General features: G+C 36.9%; 2 protein-coding genes across 5 annotated transcripts in view; both read right to left on the reverse strand.

Annotated features, from left to right (window-relative positions):
• LOC141376079 (uncharacterized) overlaps nt 1-17,630 on the reverse strand; it is a 188,459-nt gene that overhangs the window by 124,620 nt on the left and 46,209 nt on the right. The gene's annotated exons all lie outside the window — the stretch shown is intronic.
• The window catches only part of igf2bp2a (insulin-like growth factor 2 mRNA binding protein 2a), a 105,536-nt gene that overhangs the window by 29,737 nt on the left and 58,169 nt on the right, over nt 1-17,630 (reverse strand). For all 4 annotated transcript variants that reach the window (XM_009304504.5, XM_073911458.1, XM_073911456.1 and 1 more), the window contains 5 exon segments: nt 16,198-16,249; nt 10,795-10,858; nt 7,808-8,095; nt 3,391-3,525; nt 3,188-3,310 (listed from right to left, as the gene is read on the reverse strand). In XM_009304504.5, the coding sequence (XP_009302779.2) occupies nt 3,188-3,310; nt 3,391-3,525; nt 7,808-8,095; nt 10,795-10,858; nt 16,198-16,249 (662 nt within the window).

Consider the following 17,630-nt stretch of genomic DNA (forward strand, 5'->3'; position numbering starts at 1 on the left):
GTCCGCGACACACGCGCGTCCTCAGTTATATCCGCGCATAGGGCGGCAGAACAGAGGTCCGCGACTCCGGCGCGTCCTCAGTTATATCCGCGCATAGGGCGGCAGAATAGAGGTCCACTGGAAGATGGAGCTTTCACAACAACACAGTGGCGCCGCTTCAAGTGAGATTTCAGATTAGTCGTACTGCCCGTGTATTTTACAGATGCGCGGCACACTTTTGCAAATTGCATCTGTCCTGTCATGTCGTCCATCCTTAAATCCATAATGTTGCCATACTTTAGATTTAAAACTCAGTGGGGAATAAAATGTTTGTTTTGCTTCTCGCGCTTTCTGAGGGCGCACCACTAGCTTCATCCGCACACCTGATACAGTTGTAGTGTAAGTGTACACATCCGCAAATCCGTTGCTAAGGCTTACTTTAAGCAGGTCGATTATATTATGCGCCAAAAACAGGTTGACAACACTTGTTAATAAATAAAAAATACATTCTATATTAAAAATATAAGCTGTATCTTGGAAAAACCGATGCATCTCGCAAAAACCGATGCATCTCGATTTGCTTCCAAAATTTCATTCATCCTCTGCTGCTCTACCGATGCACTCGCATCGTGCACGCGCATGACCGCGTATCGATACATATCGGTTAATCTTCCCATCCCTAATGGAAACGCATAACACAAGTTGTTTGCACTATATCATTGCAATGTTGTTTTTGAGCTGAATATCAAGAGGGCTTCTACTGCATTTCTACAGTGAAGAATACACTGACTCTGACATTCCACCTGGACAAAATTGGTACTCTAGGTAAAAAGCGAGTTATTTTCGTTGCTATTGAGCGCTGGTAAATGAGGCTGTTTTTTGAAGAATGGCAAAGCAATGACGTCAGGAGTCCTGGTTGGGGCTTAATTGGCTGACTCATTTCCTCAGTTATCTGTGTGATCATCGCACACGTTATTTATTTCTGGTAAATGCATAAGACCACCTGTACCCTGCTGGTCTGCACCAGATCCCAGCACTTAACAGCCTGTTACAAAATGTCGCACTCAGGTCACGCTACAATCAATATTTCAAATACAAAACACAGCATTTCAAGCAAGAGCTGACGTGTTTTTAAGTGCCCCAATAATGCTTTTTGGGATGACATCCATGTAGCATGTTATATCATTGTCTATAAACCTAAAAAATAAGCATAAATATATTTCTTGTTTCCTAAAAGTAGGAATTGATTCAGCATTTTTATGTAAATTTTATGTAAATTTGCTACACATATTTTTAAGGTCAGCCTATGGTTCTTATTGACTGCCAATGGACCCTTTCACAAGACTGTTATGATGCATTTAACGGTCATCATAATGTTAAATCCTTGAAAATGTTTAATATTTAGATTTTTTTAAAACTGTATGTTATGAATGTATCATATTATCTTTGCGTCAAATTATGTGAGGTGTTTCTAATGAAGCCTCTATGAGGTAGAGAGTAAATTTGACGTTATTCTCTTCTCTGGCTGCCATCATCAGTCTCACACTATTTTCCCCCTTTTTCTGAATGTCTTGATAACACCATCATAGATTTTTTCTTTTATTATTTCAGCAAATAAGATTTTATTTTACAATCTGTTGTAATCTCCCATTTACTGTGCTCAAAGTGTATAATCATGACACCCTCCGCTACTGAAAAACCCGGAAATGTGAAAAGGGTCTATAAACATTAACAGCTTTGACTCTCAAACTTTTTACTGTATGCACTTTTAAAGGACAAGGATGAGGGATCAAATTGATACAGTGAAACCAACACAATTGTAATTGCTTGTATCATTTTATCTTTTGTTCATAAATGCAAAAAAAGGAAAGCTGAAATTCAGATATGGTAATTCTGTTAGTAGTGGGCCAGTCCCCAAAGATGTGCAATATATGACCAATCAGGGCATACCGAACTTTCAAAAAGGTTGGGTTAGGAGAAATATTTATTTCTTATTTTTTAGATAACAGAAAACAACAAAACTATCTACTGTCATATGTCATTACATGAAGTAAAGACATTTAAGATTGCGTAATTACATTTTAGTCATGCATCTCACTCAAGCTTTTAAGCAAGCTTTAAATTAAATGAAACTTTACAGTTTTTCTCACATTTTACTACACAATTTCTTAAAAAAATAACAGTAGTAATATCGGTTTATTTTTTTGTTTTGTTTTGCTTTTTACTTTCAGTTAATTTTAACAATATTGCAAAGATCTTTATATCAGCCCGTATCACAGACAGATATTTGTCCACCTAGACCTGTGGAATTGGCCTTTATTAATATGAAATAGTGTATTAGGGCAGTAGGTCATTTATAGAGTTTTTTTAATAAATAAAACAAATAATTACAAGTTATATGTTGGGTCATATATTTATATATTAGGAAATTACCTGCCCGAAATGGCTTGGTTTTCAGCTGAAAGAAATATATCTGAAAATATGAGCCAAAAATGAATGCTACACTGCACTGTCTAGCAGTATTTAGTACACTGTTTTCACTCTTTCTTGAGCTACCATCATTATTTGTCATTGAAGTAGCTTTCACAACAGACATAGAAAGCGCTGTGCTATGAATCCCATTCATTTTAATGGCTTTCGTTGTGCAAAAGGGGTTTGTTCCTGCACTGACCAAAGTCCAAGAGCAGCTGAGCACACTTTCAACTAGCTTGCGTATATGCTGCGATCAAAGTTTAAAACAGCACAATATTACGCTCTGTAGATCTTCTGCTTGCGTACATGTACAGTATACATATCCATACATAAACTCGCCAATTTCATCTGGAGTTTTCAGTTTTAGCCCAGATTTTTTATTCCAGTGCATCCCTAATCTATATACATTTCTGTGTATATTTAGCGTGTATTTTTAGTTTTTTGTTGTTTATTAGTCTCATGATACTTTAGGATGGCATAGCATCAAAGTCATAATTGTAGTGTGACCCTACTGCAATGCATAATATATAAAATTAGAATAGTTTGTTTTATATTGTATGGATGTAAAATTTATGTAGGAGACCTAAACAGCAAAATTAACCTTTAAAAAAACATAATTGGAGAACTTTAAATTAAATAAAACAATAGTAGATTATAAAAAAACAATTATAGCTAAAAATATGAGCTTGCTTAATATTTTCCCTAATCAAAGCTATCAAATTCAGCGGACACTTACGAGGAGATGGTTATTTTGGTCTCTGTGTCCTCTTCAATCTTCTTCAGGTTTCTGCCCTCTTTCCCGATCAGTCTTCCGACGAGGCTGTTGTGGGCCAGGATCTTCAGAGGAATATCCTCAGTTCTACAGGAGCAAGACCACATTTAAAGGCCACCTTTGAAGAGCTCCATGAAACACAGCGACTGCAGAAGATTAAGACTTACACCTTTGTGTCTACAGCCTCTTTCTGCATGATGTCCATGATCATGTGGCACGCGGTGGAGCAGCCCTCAGGGGTGGAGTGAATGGTGATGGGTTTCTCTGCCGCTCCTGCGTTCTCCTTGCGATGGATGTCCACCCTTTCAGGAAAAAAGAAATATCCATCAAACAGAGATCCATCAAAGCTTCATGAAAGGCTTGTGTGTGTGTGTACTTGTTTTTTATATCCTGGTGGGGACTTAAACCTCAATGCACACAGACTCATGGAGATTTGTGTCATCGTATGGTCCAAAATTGAGATTAAATATGCTTATGATATGCAAAATTAAATATTTTGTAAATGTAAAACTCCACATTGTTTTTTGAAAGGGTTGGATTTAGGAGTAAAGTTAGAATAGAGGGATAGAATATACACGAATGTATTGTATTGTGTAGTTGAAACATCATTACCTCAATGAGAGTCCGCACCGAGATATAGGAACAAGTCTGTGTGTGTGTGTGTGTGTGTGTGTGTGTGTGTGTGTGTGTGTGTTATGTGTGTGTGTGTGTGTGTGTGTGTGTGTGTGTGTGTGTGTGTGTGTGTGTGTGTGTGTGTGTGTAAAGCATGATAATAATCATTGTCTGATAACTTACATGTAGAACTAAGAATTGACATTTTTGGATTTATTATTTCAATCTTTTTAAACTTTGTGAATTTGAATGATTTAAAGCAGGGGTGTCAATCTCAGTTCCTGGAGTGTTGCAGTCCAGAACAGTTTAGTTTCAGCCCTGCTTCAACACACTTAAGCTGCGGTCACACTGGACTTTTCTTCCCATAGACTTCCATTCATACGCTCGCGAATGCATCAGACTGTAAACGCAAAGTCATGCGGCAAGTTTCGCAGTTGTTTTGCAGTTGCTGCATTGTAAAGTTCAAGCTTGGTGAACTCTGACCTGAAAAATTGCATCACTTGACTGCATGAGACCAAGTCGAGGATCAAAACATGACCTCTCTGGACAGAAATTTAAAATATGGTCCCATTGCCTGCTTTTTAAATGTCTAGTTTTGTTGTTTAACCCCACCCCTTTTTCGGAGTACCGTACAACAGAATGTCGCAAGCCCAAACTCTAGTGTGACCATTTTTGATCACCTGTAGGTCTAAAACAAGCCTGATTTCATGAGTTCACACTAAGCTGATGATTGGTAATAAGCTAGTTTGGCATGCTGTCTCGGGAGAGAGCCCTGAGCTTATGAGAGCCTCGAGCCCGGGGCTCCCTACCGTTGCAGGGCGAGAGGGGAGTTTAAGCTCGGGTTGATCGAGAACCCCCCTTACCCCCCTGCTGCGTGAGGGTTGCTAAGGTGATGCGTTGCTGACAGAATTTAATCGAATTTGGTGCTAATTTGGTTTAGTCAATTTACTTAAGTGTCATGTTTTTGGGAGTGTGGGAGGAAACCGGAGGATCCGGGGAAAACCCACGCAAGCACGGGGAGAACATGAACTCCACACGAAAATGCTGACCGTTTGGGTAGACGCCAGAACCGGAGGCATTTTGCTTTGAGGCCGCAGTGCTAGCCATTGGGTCGCCGTGCTGCCCTGTAGACAAAAGAGGCGGCGAAGGGGTGAAAGGGGGGATTCTTCAAGACAAAGATGACTAAAGGTAAGGTGTTTGGTTATTTATTCTTGGTTAGGAATAGTCTGATTGGTGGTTCGTACATTAGCTTGACTCGGGGCCAGCCGCGTCAATCATAAGCACGTGATCCTCTCGAAATTAGTTTATGAATAAACTTCACTTAGCTAAACTAAATCTAAAAACTTAACTGTGCAGAGCTGCGGCCCTCCACTTACCTGTGATTTAAAACTATTCAAATGCAAGAAGACTTCTAAACACTCAATATGACCTGAAGAATAAGCACATATACCCTGAATTGAGTTATCTTATAAGTTTTCCTGTTCTTGGCAAATGCCTAAAAATTATGATAATTTAATCACATATGCGAGTAGCCTTAAAAGGAGTCATAAGTGAATTTAAACAGCCAAGAAAAAAATCAGTCAATATCGTCACCTTGGAATTATATCTGCGTTCTGCAGGATTTTGAGATATTGAGCTTCAAAGTTTTTACATTCCATAGCAAACAGTATATGTGTAACATTTGTTTTTTAAATAAAAAGGTCTTAAAATGTAAACAACTGATAAAAAAAGTCCCATTAATAAGTATTTAACAGGAAAATGTCAATAGCTCAATTTTGACAAAAATGTCAGATAGAACCTTATAATTCTAAGGTGACGATGTGTGTATCAGTACATTGAATCCATCCACTATTTATATCTTAAGGTAACTGCATTCTGATTTATCTACTGTTTGTATCTGTGTTCAATTCAAATCTAAAATAAAATAAAATCACTTTTTTGGACTGAGTAACTTCTGTAGCTTCAACAATGATAATCTATATTTGATTTTTACTGTAAAGACTGTTATTTATCTGTAACTGAACACCTACGTACCTAAACCTCTTGTATCTCTTATTTGTATTATCTACTTCTCTTATCTGATCTTATTTCACCACCACGATGACTGAAGCTCTGTACAAGACTTTTGGCCAGCGGAGAAGTTAAAATGGTCGTGCCCAACTGAGTCTGGTTCTCTCAAGGTTTTTTTTTCTTCACTCCTATCAGGTGAAGTTTTTTTTCCCTCTCCGCTGTCGCCACTGGCTCGCATGGTTCAGGATTGGTAGAGCGTTTGAACTCTCAGTAATGATTTAAATCACACTGAACTTAGCTAAACTGAACTGAACTTAAACACTAAAAACTGAACTACACTGTTCCAGTTACTACGACCATCTATGTGAAGCTGCTTTGACACAATCTACATTGTAAAAGCGCTATACAAATAAAGCTGAATTGAATTGAATTATTTGTTCTGGATTAATACTGACAGAATCAGTGGAATTAAGATTTTTTGTGTCTAAAATGTTGCTAACGTTATACGTTTATTCAATTCAGTTCATCTTTATTTCTATAGCGCTTTTACAATGTCGATTTGTTGTGTCAAAGCAGCTTCACATAGAAGATTATAGTTAATTGAAACAGTGTCAGATCGGTTTATTTATATTTTATTTATGTTTATTTACTACAATACAGGAAAGCATGGGTCAAAAGCAACTAAATTTATATTTATTTTATTAATTTCATGTTTTAGTGTTTTTGTGTTGGCAGGGGAAGTAAATTCTGAACTACTAAGAAGGTTTATTTCAGCATTGAGCCATAAATGTACATATTTGTTCATAAAAAATAGGATTCTTTAAACAATTTCATTATATTTAGTGTCTAAAATATACTTGTGAACTAATCAACAGATAACAGATTTTCTGTGCTTGAAAACTATAGTTTCATGTAAAATATAATATTGAATGTAATATTCGTTTGCAGCAGTTATATGCAAACTAATGTTTGAAAGTTAATGGTCAGTGTGATTTTCTTTTTATAATACTTTTTCTTTACTTAGCAAGGATGCATTAATTAATAAAAAAAAATCAACACAACAAGAATTAGTTTTATTTTAAAAGATATTAAAATAGAAAACTCATTCAAACTGTACTAATTCTCCCAATATTACAGTTTTTACAGTTCTTTTGATCAAAAAAAAATTTTTAACATGTTTTTGATTAAAAACATGTTACATTTTAAGTGTGAATTACATTTATCAATATATTATAGAATTCTATATATGATAGTCATTTTTATTCATTCATTTATTTTCCGTCAGCTTAGTCTCTATTTTAAAGGTCAAACAGTGGAATGAACTGCCAACTATTGCAGGATATGTTTTATGCAGCTGATGCTCTTCCAGCCACAACCCAGTACTGAGAAACACGCATACACACTAATTCACACACACTCATACCCTACGGCCAATAATAGTTCATCCAATTCAACTACTGCACACGTCTTTGGATTTTGGGAGAAACCGGGGCACCTGGAGAACATGCAAACATCACACAAAAATGCCAATTGGTCCAGCCTTGAACCAGGGAGCTTCTTGCTGTGAGGTGACAGTGCTAACCACTAAGCCACCAAGCTAATTTTTTGTTGTTTTTAAATTAAGTAATTTTTTTTGAAGTATACCACATTAACTCTTCATTTATTCATTTTCCTTTGGCTTAGTCCCTTTATTATTCTGGGGTTGCCACAGCCGAATGAACCGCCAACTTATCCAGCATGTGTTTTACACAGCGGATGCTTTTCCAGCTGCAACCCAGTACTGGGAAACATCCATACACACTCATCCACAGACATTCACTATGGCCATGTCTTTGGACTGTGGGGGAAACCGGAGCACCCGGAGAAAACCCACGCAAACTTGGAGAGAATATGCAAACTCCACACAGACATGCCTTAACCCTTCATAATTCTCTTATTAACACACTATTCTCTCTCACTTACTTCGACTGCGTCTGTTTGGTGATGTTCTTGATTGTGAGTCCCTCTTTGCCAATGATGGCTCCCACAAACTGTGTGGGCACCAGCATGCGCAGGGGGAAATCTGGCTGCTTCTGCCGGGATCCCAGGGAGCTTCCAGACGTCCCAGGCTGAGAGTCCTGCTCCCGTGAGGTCCTTCCCCCCCGGCGATTCCGGGTCGCAGGCAGAGCCGCAGCAGCATCCATATCCATGATATAAGACACTTTAAAGGAGTAATCCTCAAACGTCTGTTCTATTAACTTCTCCACAGCTCTGAAGACACAGATGGTGACAACTATCAGTGGAACAATTACTTTTTTTATAATCAGTAAAGCTGGTGTTTTTCAAAACTCAAACAAAGAGTAGGCAGTGTGATAACGAGAGTATATCAATGTGGACAACTTTTCAGATGAAGATCCTGTTTTCTGCATCACATGTCATGTATTAGAATGTATGACATTAATAAATGATTCACTGACGTGTTTAATCTGACATGGGTCAAAGAATTTAAATATTGAAGCAAAGGGTAAGTAATACAGCTTTTCTGTTGGTGTATTTAAACTAATCCAGTAACATGGTACGTAAAACAACAGTTTTATATATCAAAAATCGTATCATATAAATTAAGAACAGGAATCATTAGATGACTACATAATACAAAGACTCTATGAGGACCCCAAAATCACAACATGGCCCCAAAACATGATTTAATTATCATTTATTGCCAATAATTTTCCCTATCCTTAAGTCCAGCAAATTTTAAAAATCCTTCAAAATATATTAAAACTGTATGATGCCGTATTCCTTTAAATATTTTAATGAATACATGTCTAATTAAGGATGTTTCATATTGTACATAAATATGTTAGGCTGATGATAGAACATTATTAAATCATCAATATTTTTATTTTCATGCAAGTCATGGTAGGAACAGACACTTCACTTGTATTTATTATACTTTCTATTAATATAGAAATGCTATTTGTTATATATACACAATTGAAGTTGGAATTATTAGCCCCGCTTTGAAATTGTTTTTTTTATATATATATTTCCCAAATTAAGTTTAACAGCAAGGAAATTTTAACAGTATGTCTGATAATATTTTTTCTTCTGGAGAAAGTCTTTATTTGTTTTATTTGGGCTAGAATAAAACAGTTTTTCTTTTTAAACACCATTTTAAGGTCAAAATTATTAGCCTCTAAGCAATTATTTTTTCGATAGTCTACAGAACAAACCATTGTTATACAATAAATTGCCTAATTACCCTGACCTGCCTAGTTAACGTAATTAACCTAGTTAAACCTTTAAATGTCACTTTAAGCTGTATAGAAGTGTCTTGAAAACAAAATTTACTGAAAATGTACTGTCATCATGGTAAAGATAAAATAAATCAGTTTTTAGAAATGAGTTACTAAAACTGTTGTTTAGAAATGTGTTGAAAAAATATTCTCTCTGTTAAACAGAAATTGGGGGAAAAAATAAACAGGGGGGCTAATAATTCTGACTTTAACTGAACAATAGTAATTTCTGTCAATTTTCTTTGAGTCAAAGACAATAAAGCAAAAATTAATAGCAATTTTATATGAGTAGAAAGTAATAAATACATTAATAAATAAATCAAATATATAATAAATAAATCATTCAGCGTAACATACACTAACCAGCCACTTTATTAGGTACACCTGTCCAACTGCTGGTTAAAGCTAATTTCTAATCAGCCAATCATATGGCAGCAACTCAACACAATTAGGCATGTAGACATGGTCAAGACAGTCTGCTGCAGTTCAAACAGAGCAGCAGAATGGGGAAGAAAGGGGATTTAAGTGACTTTGACTGTGGCATGGTTGTGGGTGCTAGATGGGCTGGTCAGAGTATTTCAGAAACTGGTGATCTACTGGGATATTCACGCACAACCATCTCTGGGGATTACAAAGAATGGTCTGAAAAAGAGAAAATATCCAGTGAGGTCAGAGGAGAACGACCAGACTGGTTTGAGCTGATAGAAAGGCAACAGTAACTCAAAATAACCGAAGTATGCAGAAGAGCATCACTGAACGCACAACACTTGGAACCTTAAGGCAGATGGGCTACAGCAGCAGAAGACCACACCGGGTGCCACTCCTGTCAGCTAAGAATAGAAACTGAGGCTACAATTCACACAGGCTCACCAAAATTGGATAATAGAAGATTGGATAAAAAAAATGTTGCCTGGTCTGATGAGACTTGATTTCTGATTCAGATGGTAGGGCCAGAATTTGGCGTCAACAAAATGAAAGCATGGATCCATCCTGCCTTGTATCAACTTTTTCAGACTGGTGGTGGTGATGTAATGGTGTGGGAGATATTTTCTTGGCACACTCTGAGCCCATTAGTACCATTTGAGCATCGTGTCAACACCACAGCCTACCTAAGTATTGTTGACCATGTCCATCCCATTCGTGACCACCGTGTACCCATCTTCTATGGATTGTGGTGGAACGGGAGATTCGCAGCATGGATGTGCAGCCAACAAATCTGCAGCAACTGTGTGATGCTATCATGTCAATAGGGAGCAAAATCTCTGAAGAATATTTCCAATACCTTGTTGAATCTATGCCACAAAAGATTAGGGCAGCCCTGAAGGCAAAAGTGGGTCCAACCCGGAACTAGTAAAGTGTACCTAATAAAGTGGCAGATGAATGTATGTATGCAAGTATGTATGTATGTATATATGCAAATGTGTGTGTGTGTGTGTGTGTGTGTGTGTGTTTTGAAAAGGTCAGTGTTATTCCACCAAATAAATTTAATTACATTTAATTCAATAAGTAAATTAAAGTTAAACCTTCTGAAGTTAAAACATTGGTGTGGTATTGTATATAAATGTGAAATCTAAAAACATAGCACCTTTTCAGTTATTTTATGCAAAAACAAACGAATGTCTAAACGACATCTTTATTTGAAAATGAAGAATAAATGCTTCAGACTCTTACACTTTAGCCTCCTCTTTCGTCGAGTACGTCACATTCACCACTGCTGTTTCAGTGTCAGTGTTAACTGCAGAAGAAAGAGCAAATGAAATCAATTCCATATTTATAAACAGGGACCTTGTGCTTATTCATAAGCATGTGAGACTGCATGCTGTTCTATCAGGTACACAGACAAACAAACAGTTTTACACTAGTGCTATGAAGAGCCACTTGAGTGTGTCTGCATAGAAAACGAGGATTGCTATTCCATGGCCAGATGTGTGCTTCACAGGACAAGCACAAAACAGCCCTAATGTCCACAGATCAAAGCCCTGTGTAGCACCTAAATACAGACACAATGGCTACTGTATGTTTACATGCACCAATTTCCATCAGTCCAAATGAATATTTTATATGCGTTTTATATATATTCCGATTAAAACTTGTAATCCTATCACAACACGGATGTGACAACAACATAGCTATAAAATAAGTGTACACAAGCATGTTTTCTAAATATAAATACTGTATATGGCATACAAATAGGCTAGGCATGCAATAAGGTCAGCTGCATGATTCCTCGTCCAGGATTTCTTCAGCTTTAAAACTCATATCATCAGCTACCAAAAGTCATCTTCTTTTGAATTGATTTCGAGTTTTAAGTGTGAAAACTAAAAGAATTGATGGTATTCATGGTCTGATGAATGTAATTTGTTTATTTAAATAAGAATTGCCTTTTAATTCTGTGCTTAAACTGAGGAGAATGGCACCTCATTGTACCCAGTTTCTAAAATGACACTTCACTATTTGTTTGCAATTTAATGGATGTTACTCCCATAATTCACACAAAGCATCACAGAGTTTAGGAAACACTTGGATTACACCTCTTGAAGGTCAAACTGTATTATATTCTCTGAAGAGTATAAACAAAGGTTTTGCTACATTATAAGTATTTCACTAAGGTCATTTCAGTAATTACAGAAGGAAGCCACTGCAGAGACAATATGGCAGTTTAAGGAGAAAATGTATGCGGCTGTATTGATCAGATGTAGTTGTGTGCCTGGAGGACCAGACAGTCTGTCTGGAGGAAGTTGAGTGGGACGACTGGCAGAAATCCAGAGCTTCACACATGAAGAACACCACAAAGCCCTACTGTAAAGCTCAAGCGATAAATCTAAAACACAATGCGCGTCACAGATGAAGACACATCATGATAATAGCCCTGAAACACAAAGAGAACTAGCGCTGCACTGATGTGTTTATATTTATTTTGCTAGATCAGTGCATAAGCTATACGATAACATTGTTTGGATGGTATTTGTATTGTAAAACTATTTTTAAAATGCACTTCATACAGTCAGCAGCTCAAAAACATCACTTTTAAGACTTTAAGACTTTTAAGACTTTAAATCGCTTCACAACAGTGTGTGAATATCGACACCACTAACAGCAAAAATGAGATTCTATTTTTAATAATAAAAGTATTTTTTATTTGCAATGCACTTTCCTTATGCTTGTTCACACCAGATGTGGAATGCACTGATAAATCATGCTATTTGCACGTAAATAGCCGCGTAAACATATGAGTTTACTCGCTTCATTCGCGTGTGAATCCCGCTACATTCGCGTGTCGAATTCCTTTCAGAACAGCCATGGATTCGCGTGATGGGCACTGCTTCTGTCTGCCCGGTGACTCTAGCTTTGTTGCTAAATGGCTAACATGGATTTGAGAAAATAACAGTGTTTAAGTGCTTTATGAAGGCTTTAAAAACAGCCTTGATACACTAGATACACTAGATCCTTTCAGAGGTGTATCCAGCTCTGTGAGCTCAAAAACTCATCCAGAAACTTAACCTGGACGACCAGGGCTTTCATCGTCAAACACGCTAAAAGCTCAATTCGCAAAGCGCCATTCGCACAACTTGCGCCAGACCACTCGCACGTATCGTGCCGCAAGTTGTCTATTTGCGCATTTGCATTGACTTAACATGTAAATCACTCGCGCTTGACGCTTCTTCCACAGCTGATGTGAACACAGAATAAGACTAACAATAGCAGAAACAGCACAACAATTAATAAAAAGCAAAAAAAACAAGGATTTGAACCATAAGATAGAATAAAAGTTAACAGAATGATCATCCTAAGTTAATGCAATACTAAAAAGGTGAGACTTAAGAAGTTTCTTAAAACAGTTCAGAGAAGCAGCATTCCTAATGCTGATGGGTAGTGCATTACACAGGTTAGGCGCAGTGTATGAGAAAGCCCTACCACCCGTGGACTGAGTTTACCGTGTGGCTAATACAGGGTAAGTCCTGAGGCTGAACAAAGACTGCGAGCTGGAGTGGCAAGAGTCACTAGGTCACAATTGTAACCAGGTGCTAGCCTGCTAGCTTTGAAGGTTGAAATCAAGGTCTTAAAATCAATCTGTGACTTAATAGAAAGCCAGTGAAGATGTTTAAGTACAGAAGTAACAGGGTGGTGTGATGATGTATGTTTCCTGTATTGATCACACCTTAAATAAAGTTGCATAATAGGTCCCCTTTAATGATATTATATAAATAAATTTATTTATTTTTTACATTTTGTTAGAAATCAAAACCATATAGATTAAAATACATTTCTATGGACTGTGCACGTGATTTAAACTAGATTTCCCCATCTTTTCCTGTATTATGGACCCAGTATAATACCCTTTTATACCGTTCTAGATTTCAATGTACCGCTGAGATCGTCAAAGGTTTAATAAACATATTTCTGTCATAAAACTCTCTGATAGATTTAGTATAATAATTATGGCAACATTAATGTGTTATTAATGCGGCATAGATCTGCTATGCTGCTGACTGATTATTGATTATTATTCGATTATTGGTGCAGAGCAAGTAATAAGACTTGCTACTGGTAGTATATTTGCAAACATGCTGTCTGAGAATATAACACACTGCTGCTGCTGCAAACATAACATGCATTCAGCTCAAAGCATATCTACAGTATACACAGGAGGAGCTGGGGTGGAGGAGGGTATCTGAAAACACACTGCAGATTGCTAACGACAACAACACTGAGATATTTAAATGCCAAGAACTGCTAGGCAAACAGAATTTAATCTACCATTTAAAAAAGTATTTTGTGTTCATAATGTTCATGATTATAATTTGCAAGCTTATTTCTCAATATTGGATCAAATATCAGAATTCAGAAATACATACATATAATTTTGTTTCAAAGTTTACAAATTGGCTGTATAAACTCATTATGGGTAAGGGCCAATAAAGGGAATTTGGCCATGACACTGGGGTTACACCCCTGACCCACAGAGAGTCGCATCTGAAAGACGGCGCTCACTGACACTATAGTGTCCCAATGATCAGGCCAATTCGGTGGATGGGGATGATTGGGAGGTCATTATGGGTAAGGGGCAATGAAGGGAATTTGGCCATGACACTGGGGTTACACCCCTGACTCACATAGAGTCGCATCTGAAAGACGGCGCTCACTGACAGTATAGTGTCCCCTTCACTTTACTGGGCCATTACGACTCACACAGACTGCAGGTTGAGCGCCCCCTGCTGGCCTCACTAACACCACTTCCAACAGCAACTTAGTTTTCCCTTGTGGTATCCCTGCTTAGCTTCAGTCAGTAACCAGTCTTGCGCTGCAGGGTGATATGTCTGTAGCATATTGTAATCTGATCAACCAAAATACATCTTAATTTAAGGAGTAAAGGGCAAGACTGGGTCTCAACAGAGAGACCACAGGCACCTATATTTACCTCCTCATTACTACACTACACCTCCATGAATACACACACATTACAGCAGGACCTTCACACCAGACTCTCCCTCACCCTTAATACACAAACTCATCTCAGACTAGATTTCATGTCTCTATCAAACACTGTTTGTCTGTGACTTTCATTCATTCTCTCTCTCAGTTACGCTGCCTGTGTGTTTTCCCTCTCTCTCTCTCCCTCTTCCTTTTTCGGGAACGACAATTACTAAACCTCAAGACTGAAACGTCTCCACTGGTTGCGAGTGTTGATGTGACCCGAGTGTGGATGATGTTTGATCTGCAGTGAGTGCACACATTGTCTCTGTAGTTCACAATCTGTTTGTAATTCAGATTCATTCACATGGGCACATCAAAGATCTTAACAGAAAATACCTTATTTTATAATATATATATATATATTTTTTATCAATTTTCAATGACAGAAATAGAAATGGTAATCTAGATTTTAGGCTAAAATACAAATGAATGTAAAGGAAAGTGCATTTTTAAGTACAATCACTACTCTTTAATTAATCTGTACTGTAAGCTAACATTTCGTGTGACTTTTTTAATTTAATTGTAGTTAAAGTTATGGTTGACCTGAAATTTAAATTAACTCACTATTTACTCACCCTGATGTGGTTTCTTTCTTCTGTCGAACATAAAAAATAAATTTAAGAGTTCACACTTGTATATTGCTTGATGCTATTAGCAGGTTTGGCATGCTGTCTAGGGAGAGAACCCTGAGCTCTGAGATAATTGAGCCCAGGGCTCCCGCCTAGTCGATTGAGCATGTAAGGGGAGTTCGAGATCAGGTAGTTCTCGAGAGCTCCCTGTGGTAAAGGAAAAAAGGGGGAGAAGGGGTGGATGGGGGATTCTTCAGAAAACAAAGATAAGGGAGTAATTTTTTGCTAGGCTACTTAAAGTGAGTTTGGATTAATCTGATGGGCTAACTATTGATTGTAGATGCGAGACCAGCTGTGGTCAATCATATCACGTGCTCCTCTCGAAATTAGTTAGTGCAACTTCACGTATTATGAAGAACGATGGAAACCAGTAGCTGTTGACATCCACAGTTGGGGAAAAAAATTATATGGATGTCAATGCAATTTCCAACATTCTACAAAATATTGCTTTTGTGTTCAACAGAAGAAATAAACTTTAACAAATGAGTATAAATTCAATTCAATTCAATTCAGCTTTATTTGTATAGCGCTTTTACAATGTAGATTGAGTCAAAGCAGCTTCACATAAATACAGTTGGAGAATTATTCGTTCAATTTATATTATCAATAGGAAAGCAATCTAATTCAAGTGTACATACTTGGCTCTTTCTATATTTGCTAATGTCAATAATCTATCAATAACTAAATAATCAAATGAATCAAATTTTAAGAGTGTGTGTGGGTTCAATTTTGCTTTCACTAGTTCACTAGTCGAATGGTGTAAAAAATAAATGAATCCACACAATCCATCAATTAATATAGTCATGCAAGCTGCAAGCATATTAAATATTAAAATATCACAATTAACTTTAGTTAAATAACAGCACGTCATACTGCAAAACACTTCTTGAAATGTCAACTATGAAAACAAAAAACAAAAAATATAATAGAGGATTTAAGTATAGTCATTTCAGACTATCCAAGTCTTTACCTTGCTCCACATTTTCTACAGTACCATACTGTGCTAATAAGCTGTCCAAAACCTGCAAAGAGAAAAGCACAATTAATTTGCAACACAAAAAGAAAAACATTAAACTCATTTAGACCAAATACCAGAAAAACACAAAGTTGTAAAAGAAAAGGAAAAATTCACCCTAAAATGAAAATGCTTCCATTACATTGATCATTGCTTGTTATTTTTTCAGACTAACATAAACGTATATATAAAAAATGCAGTACTGAAATGTCTAAGGCTGGTGAGATATTCTTGCACCACACTGATGGCAATCTTTGACTACCTGTTCGAAAATGCAGCTAAAGCATAATATTGTAAAAATATTATTACAATGCAAAACAACTGTTTTCTATTCTTAGTTATTATAAAATTATTATTCATTACACTAATCAGTCATGAAAAAACATTCTAATATGCCGATCTGCAGCTCAAGAAACATTTGCTACTTTTACTACAAATGTTAAAATAATTGTGGAAACTGATACGATTTTAATTTCATCAATACCTCGATGAAACGAAAGTTCAAAAGAACAGCATTTATTTGAATTATACAAATCTTTTTCAACATAATAAAAGACATTAAAATCCATCCAGTCCAATTGAAGCATTCATTTCTTTAAAAAAAAAAAGCATACTGTGCGCAGTTTTTTTTCTTCTTCTGAGATTAACCAAGGATTTTCTTACTATGGGTGAAATTAAAATGTCTGTATTACCTATCATTGGAAAACCTGTAAGGCTAACTTAGTCATGTGAAGCACTTCTTAGCCAATCACATAGTGATTTACTCTCCATCCCTGTGTACTGACATAGAGGCAGCGTTAGCATTAGTCGTTATGCTTTTTAGGATACTGATTTCAGGCTTGCCTTCAATAGGCTTTGCTGTAACTTTGCAGTTCAAAAATGGTATATAGTCTTAAGAGTATATATCCACCGCTTTTTAAATCATTTGAGTAACAAAATGTATTCAATGATCATTTATGCTCTAATCTGTAACAAGTGACTGTTCTTGTTCAGCTTTAACAATGGCAAATATCAGTATTATATATAGCATGGTACATATATTGGCCGATTGAGCGTGACAATTTTTACAAAGAACCCAAAAACTCAAGAGAGCAACGCAGAATAATACAGAGCCACAGTTTACAAACACACACACACAAACACACGCACACACACACAAGTGTGTGAGAGTATGCAAGTGGGCCAGTGATGATGTCATCAGGATTTACAACTGGGTCACCAGGGCTGAAAGCTCTCCAGACTGATTCGCATGGACTGCAGAGGAAGTGCACGTGTGTGTGTTTGGGGCAGAGCTTCTCAAACACAGAGTCACTCAGAGAATGAAGAGATGCAGCCCAGAGGAGACAAGTATGCTGACCACACATGCGCACACACATGCGTTCGTTTTA

Source organism: Danio rerio, chromosome 9, assembly GCF_049306965.1.
Source record: "Danio rerio strain Tuebingen ecotype United States chromosome 9, GRCz12tu, whole genome shotgun sequence".
Classification (NCBI taxonomy): domain Eukaryota; kingdom Metazoa; phylum Chordata; class Actinopteri; order Cypriniformes; family Danionidae; genus Danio; species Danio rerio.